Source organism: Osmerus mordax, chromosome 1 (genome assembly GCF_038355195.1).
Source record: "Osmerus mordax isolate fOsmMor3 chromosome 1, fOsmMor3.pri, whole genome shotgun sequence".
Lineage (NCBI taxonomy): Eukaryota > Metazoa > Chordata > Actinopteri > Osmeriformes > Osmeridae > Osmerus > Osmerus mordax.
Window position 1 is genome coordinate 23133665 of NC_090050.1, and position 7575 is coordinate 23141239.

Genomic DNA, 7575 nt, shown 5'->3' on the forward strand with positions numbered 1-7575 from the left:
AATACTGGTTGTCAAACTAAACACCAATGTATTGTTTGACTTTAGATGGTCATGCTTGAATTTACCTCTCACTTCAAATGCCTCTGCTGCAATATTACCCATATTTAACACCATCCCATTCATGAAGCAGGAGACAGAAGGGGGGGGAGGTGCAAGAGGACAAGACATTGTCATGGATTCCCCCCACAGCTTTAGATGCAGTACATGATCCCCACCCTGTTGGAAGAGCATTTTGATTAACATTCAATGACTACATATAGAGGGGCTGTTTGACAAGGTAGCCATCAGCCACATTATGAATTACCTGTTCAGTAACATGGCAGCCTTGGTATGGAGCTACAAAAAGCACCTCTCTGCGTGACTTTCTCACAGAGAATCCACACCGAGAAGGCATCCGAGTCAAGGGAATGAGAGACCCCTCACCTACAGAAGGCAAAACCTCAGATTAAACTACACAACTTTACTAGAAATCCAGAGGATTGTGTCATTAAGCTCACCATTGTCAACCAGAAAATGGGGAGTCTTCACACCCTTCATTCGCAAGGTCATATCATCATCTGTACACTGCACCAAAGGTCCCATGCGTTTGAGTTTGGCATTCATCAACAGGTGCCGAGCTAAAAATACACATTTATATACAAAAGAAAAGGTAAACGTGAAAGCCGTATTCTGTCATTCATTAAAAAGGTAAATATTTTAGCGACTACTAAAACACGTTGGTAAAATTGAGGGAAATTGACTACTCACAATCCAATCTTGCCTTTTGGTTATACTCTATATCTGAATCAAAGGCAAGAGATCCGTTTCGAGTAATGACGCCAGCAGTGGCTACATACGCTTTTGCGTTACTCAGACCTCTTCTAAACGCGGCCCCGTATTCCCTCGGATCGATCTCTTCTTTTGTATGCCTAAATGTGGACGTATCTATCAAACTTCCAGATGAAACTGCAAACAAAAATGTCAACGTCGGCAGGAACAAGGAGCTCACTAAAGGAGAATTCCAAGGCAACATGTTGAAATGTCAACGCCAATACCACTCTGACATTTACAAACATTTTGCACAGCTTTAATCTGTTCGCTCCAATTATACGACCAATCCCATTTGAGGTAGGCCAGTAATAATGTAAACGCACCTGAAGTGCATTTGAATCACTGGTATGTGAATACGCTGCATTCGCGCTTCCAATTTCGCCTTGTTCATGTGTTTGTCGTGTGTGAATGTCGAAATGTGTTGGCCTAAAAATAATCGCTATTAATTTAGCCTGATGTGTTGGATTTGGTTGTTCATAGTGCTAAAAAGAACACATTAGGGCCAATATTAAGAATATTTTAGGTAATTTTATCGTTTGGGAAGAATTGACAATTTTATTAAAAATAGGCCTATTTGTTTTTAAGTTTAGGATTTTTTGTTTTACGGTTCAATAGTGAACTATACAAGTTCGTGGAATTTGTTATTAAAAATGGCTATGCACAGTGCCTGGGATGATAAAATTGATACACACATTTCTGGAATTATAGACTAGTGCAGTGCCCGTGATGCAGTTGGTGATTGAGATGTCAGTGAAACACCAGCAGTGCCCATGATGAAATTGGTGGTACACACACACACAGATTCATGGAATTATAGATAAGGCACAGTACCCACGATGTCGGTGACACACATTTCTGGACTCATCGATAGTACAATACCCGTGATGCAGCTGACGATTACAGTTCATCTCAGTGGCTTTGGTACATATATTTCTCAGATCACAATTGAAATTCTCTCATCTCTGAAGTACTTGTTCAACCTCCAAATACACCATCTATTCTAGTAACTTATGCATGTCATAAAACACATTTCTCATTATTTTAAACAAATTGCCAAGGCTGTGGTACATTCATTCAAATTATTATGTAGCCTTCATTCGCCTGCTGTTTTCTACATCACTTCTAAATAACGAAATAGAATATCCCTCTTTTCCTTACTACGAACTCCGGTGCGTTAAGCACAGTACAATATATGTGTGTGTGTGTACATGTTTCATACATAACATTTTGTGTTCCTGGATAGTTTACTATACATTTTGCTGCATGTCTTTTGCACTCCCTTAAAACTATCCAATGAAGCATGAAAGATGCCCCAAAACACATTTTAAAATAAATCACCTGCCTTTGAGCTCTTAATCTCTGCCTGATCGTGTCACGAGTTCCAGACCAACTTCATTCTAATGGTCCAATATTGAAGGGAATAATGTTTTTGAACTCTTATACTAGATGAAGCACAGCCATTAGAGCTGCCCTTGTTGGATTTGAGTGATGCGCCAAATCAACACTCAAATTCCTAGAAACTGTAAACTCCTTTTCTTAACCCTTGTGTTATCTTCGGGTCATTCTGACCCATCAGTCATTGTGACCCACCGTCGTATTGCGACAAATTTACCTCATACAAATACAAAGTGAAGCATTTTCTTTTAACTGTCGGGCTGTCTCAGACCCCCCACATTGGAATGGTTAAAATTATTTTTATTTGTTTTTGTATTGGGTAAAATACGATGGTCCGAAAGCAGCACGAGGGTTAACACAGTTTCTACAGTGTAAAGCCAAGTGTGTAGATTACCTTCTTGTAAGAGGGCATTTTACATCTGTATGCAATATCTCCAATTAATCTCACCCGCAAGAATTGGGCTAGAAAATTTCTATGCAGCTGTGCAAGTTAAAAATCAAACCTGAAGAGAAGGAACATTATCGACTTGCTTTCGGTGAGAGACTTGGTCTGCATCAACCATGTCACTATTTTCCTCCAATAAGGGCAAATTCTGTTCATTGAAAGACAGGCTTAAAGTCCTAACAAGTTAACTACTGTGCAAAGATCTGTCAAATAAGACAAGTTTTTAAACTGCATCTCCTGGTTCTTAAAAGCCAACACAGCTTTGCCTTCTTCCTCAAATGTTTCGGACAAATACAACACTCAAATACAAGTACAAGGGATTCTTTATTTAAATTTTAAAGTCTCAGTGAAGAAAAGGAGACAAGTGGGTTGAAAAAAAGAATCGTTAAGAAAGTTAGGGTATTTGGCTACGAGTCTTTAAGGGCAGGTGGAGGAGGGAGTGTACCCTTGCTGTGAGGACCAAACCCAGGGATCCTACTCTGGTCCTCAGGACTAGTAGTGGTGGAATACTTGGTGGTAGCCTCTGGAGCCTGTATAACATTGGACTGACGGGAAGGATCATCTTGGTACATGACATCATACATTTTAACCGGAGGGGCCACATGCTGACCCCACTTGCGCTTTGAAGGACTGTAGAGGGCTTTGAGACACCCAGGAGCTGCAGCAGACGTGGGCACAAATCTCATAGGAGCAGGTGTTGGGAATGGTCCAGGGAACCAGGGAAACCCGGGGTATGAAGGGAGCATAGGCGACTCTGGATAGGCAAGGTCTGCAGTAGTTGGGTTCTGTGGATCTGAAGGTGCAGCCCTTGTGGGGGTTGGGAACGGTCTGAGGTACCCAAGGTATGGAGGGAACCAGGGGTAAGGAGGCAGCACTGCCGAGTCAGGATCAGACAGGTCTGCATCAGCTCTCGTAGCGGCAGATGGAGGTGCCACAGAGGAGCCGGGGGACCCTGGAAACTGGGGGGAGCCGGGGAACCCAGGGTACAGAGGCAGCTCCACTGACTCAGAATTGAGAGGGTCTGCAGTAGTGGGTGCAGCAGTCTTGGTGGTTGGCATCTGGGGATTTACAGGTGCAGCTCTTGTAGTGGCAGATGGAGGGGACCCAGGGTACCCTGGAAGCTGGGGGTATGGAGGGGAGCCGGGGTATCCTGGAACCTGTGGGTATGGGGGGGAGCCGGGGTATCCTGGAAGCTGTGAGTATGACGAGTATGACGGGGAGCCGGGGTATCCTGGAAGCTGTGGGTATGACGGGTTGCCGGGAGACCCGGGGGATCCTGGAAGCTGTGGGTATGACGGGTTGCCGGGAGACCCGGGGGATCCTGGAAGCTGTGGGTATGACGGGTTGCCAGGAGACCCGGGGGATCCTGGAAGCTGTGGGTATGACGGGTTGCCGGGAGACCCGGGGGATCCTGGAAGCTGTGGGTATGACGGGTTGCCAGGAGACCCGGGGGATCCTGGAAGCTGTGGGTATGACGGGTTGCCGGGAGACCCTGGAACCTGAGGGTATGGAGGGGACCCTGGAACGGAGCCAGGGAACCCAGGGTGCAGAGGCAGCTCCACTGACTCAGAATCAAGAGGGTCTGTAGTAGTGGGTGCAGCAGTCTTGGTGGTTGGCATCTGGGGATTTACTGGTGCAGCTCCTGTAGTGGCAGATGGAGCGGACCCAGGGTACCCTGGAAACTGAGGGTATGGAGGGGAACCAGGGGACCCTGGAAGCTGAGGGTATGGAGGGGAACCAGGGGACCCTGGAAGCTGAGGGTATGGAGGGGAACCAGGGGACCCTGGAAGCTGAGGGTATGGAGGGGAACCAGGGGACCCTGGAACCTGAGGGTATGGAGGGGACCCTGGAACCTGAGGGTATGGAGGGGACCCTGGAACCTGAGGGTATGGAGGGGACCCTGGAACCTGAGGGTATGGAGGGGACCCTGGAACCTGAGGGTATGGAGGGGACCCTGGAACCTGAGGGTATGGAGGGGACCCTGGAACCTGAGGGTATGGAGGGGACCCTGGAACCTGAGGGTATAGAGGGGACCCTGGAACCTGAGGGTATAGAGGGGACCCTGGAAGGTGGGGGTATGGAGGGGAGCCTGGAAGGGAGCCAGGGAACACAGGGTGCAGAGGCAGCTCCACTGACTCAGAATCAAGAGGGTCTACAGTAGTGGGTGCAGCAGTCTTGGTGGTTGGCATCTGGGGATTTACTGGTGCAGCTCCTGTAGTGGCAGATGGAGCGGACCCAGGGTACCCTGGAAACTGGGGGTATGGAAGGGAGCCTGGAAGCTGGGGGTATGGAGGGGAGCCAGGGGACCCTGGAAGCTGGGGGTATGGAGGGGAGCCAGGGGACCCTGGAAGCTGGGGGTATGGAGGGGAGCCAGGGGACCCTGGAAGCTGGGGGTATGGAGGGGAGCCAGGGGACCCTGGAAGCTGAGGGTATGGAGGGGAGCCAGGGGACCCTGGAAGCTGAGGGTATGGAGGGGAACCAGGGGACCCTGGAACCTGAGGGTATGGAGGGGAACCAGGGGACCCTGGAACCTGAGGGTATGGAGGGGACCCTGGAACCTGAGGGTATGGAGGGGACCCTGGAACCTGAGGGTATGGAGGGGACCCTGGAACCTGAGGGTATGGAGGGGACCCTGGAACCTGAGGGTATGGAGGGGACCCTGGAACCTGAGGGTATGGAGGGGACCCTGGAACCTGAGGGTATGGAGGGGACCCTGGAACCTGAGGGTATGGAGGGGAACCAGGGGACCCTGGAACCTGAGGGTATGGAGGGGAACCAGGGGACCCTGGAACCTGAGGGTATGGAGGGGACCCTGGAACCTGAGGGTATAGAGGGGACCCTGGAAGGTGGGGGTATGGAGGGGAGCCTGGAAGGGAGCCTGGGAACCCAGGGTGCAGAGGCAGCTCCACTGACTCAGAATCAAGAGGGTCTACAGTAGTGGGTGCAGCAGTCTTGGTGGTTGGCATCTGGGGATTTACTGGTGCAGCTCCTGTAGTGGCAGATGGAGCGGACCCGGGGTACCCCGGAAGCTGGGGGTATGGAGGGGAGTCGGGGAACCCCGGAAGCTGGGGGTATGGAGGGGAGCCGGCGAACCCTGGAAGCTGGGGGTATGGAGGGGAGCCGGCGAACCCTGGAAGCTGGGGGTATGGAGGGGAGCCGGCGAACCCTGGAAGCTGGGGGTATGGAGGGGAGCCGGCGAACCCTGGAAGCTGGGGGTATGGAGGGGAGCCGGCGAACCCTGGAAGCTGGGGGTATGGAGGGGAGCCGGCGAACCCTGGAAGCTGGGGGTATGGAGGGGAGTCAGGGAACCCTGGAGCCTGGGGGTATGTAGGGGAGCCAGGGGACCCTGGAACCTGAGGGTATGTAGGGGAGCCGGGGGACCCTGGAAGCTGGGGGTATGGCGGGGAGTCAGGGAACCCTGGAGCCTGGGGGTATGTAGGGGAGCCAGGGGACCCTGGAACCTGAGGGTATGTAGGGGAGCCGGGGGACCCTGGAACCTGGGGGTATGTAGGGGAGCCGGGGGACCCTGGAACCTGGGGGTATGTAGGGGAGCCGGGGGACCCTGGAACCTGGGGGTATGGAGGGGAGTCAGGGAACCCTGGAGCCTGAGGGTATGGAGGGGAGTCGGGGAACCCTGGAACCTGAGGGTATGTAGGGGAGCCGGGGGACCCTGGAACCTGGGGGTATGTAGGGGAGCCGGGGGACCCTGGAACCTGGGGGTATGGAGGGGAGTCGAGGAACCCTGGAGCCTGAGGGTATGGAGGGGAGTCGGGGAACCCTGGAGCCTGAGGGTATGGAGGGGAGTCGGGGAACCCTGGAACCTGAGGGTACGTAGGGGAGCCGGGGGACCCTGGAACCTGGGGGTATGTAGGGGAGCCGGGGGACCCTGGAACCTGGGGGTATGGAGGGGAGTCAGGGAACCCTGGAGCCTGAGGGTATGGAGGGGAGCCGGGGGACCCTGGAACCTGGGGGTATGGAGGGGAGCCTGGAAACTGGGGGAACCTGATGCCTGCAGTGGTTGGTGCAGCAGTTGTGGTTGGTATCCAGAGATCCGCAGGTGCCGTTGGCAGAGCGGCAGTTTGAGCGGACGGGCAGGATACCGCAAATTCTTGTCCATTCACCAGCAGGACAAGGACGTACTCATCATCCTATAAAAATGTAAGACAACATTAGAGAAACCAAATATGCCATTTTGATTTGTGACCAAAAGCTGGAACTGTAGACCAAACCTTTCTCGTGATGCAGGGCTCTTTGTAAGGAGCACTGATCATCAATCCTCTAGAGTGCGATTGTGACACCACAGTAAATCCACAAAGTTCTCCGGATGACAGCAGGGGCTCCCATAAGTTAAAGACTAAATATAAATTGTAGACATTACTCGTTCACATACAAATGGAAAATGTTCCAACACCACAATACTGGTTGTCAAACTAAACACCAATGTATTGTTTGACTCTAGATGGTCATGCTTGAATTCTCATGAGCCATCAACATCAACTGCTTTAAATTTACCTCTCACTTCGAATGCCTCTGCTGCAATATTACCCATATTTAACACCATCCCATTCATGAAGCAGGAGACAGAAGGGGGGGGAGGTGCAAGAGGACAAGACATTGTCATGGATTCCCCCCACAGCTTTAGATGCAGTACATGATCCCCACCCTGTTGGAAGAGCATTTTGATTAACTTTCAATGACTACATATAGAGGGTCTGTCTGAAAAGGTAGCCATCAGCCACATTATGAATTACCTGTTCAGTAACATGGCAGCCTTGGTATGGAGCTACAAAAAGCACATCTCTGCGTGACCTTCTCACAGAGAATCCACACCGAGAAGGCATCCGAGTCAAGGGAATGAGAGACCCCTCACCTACAGAAAGCAGAACCTCAGATTAAACTACACAACTTCACTAGAAATCCAGAGG

At 51.2% G+C, this 7575-nt stretch overlaps 1 protein-coding gene across 1 annotated transcript; it reads right to left on the reverse strand.

Annotated features, from left to right (window-relative positions):
- Nucleotides 1-3057: 3057 nt before the first annotated feature.
- On the reverse strand, nucleotides 3058-7199 carry LOC136942031 (collagen alpha-2(IV) chain-like). The gene is made up of 4 exons (XM_067234807.1): nucleotides 7170-7199; nucleotides 5443-6798; nucleotides 4807-5001; nucleotides 3058-4368 (listed from the first exon to the last, which is right to left on the reverse strand). Exons 1-4 carry the CDS (start codon nucleotides 7197-7199, stop codon nucleotides 3058-3060), a joined length of 2892 nt encoding a protein of 963 aa, XP_067090908.1.
- Between the last annotated feature and the right edge of the window lie 376 nt (nucleotides 7200-7575).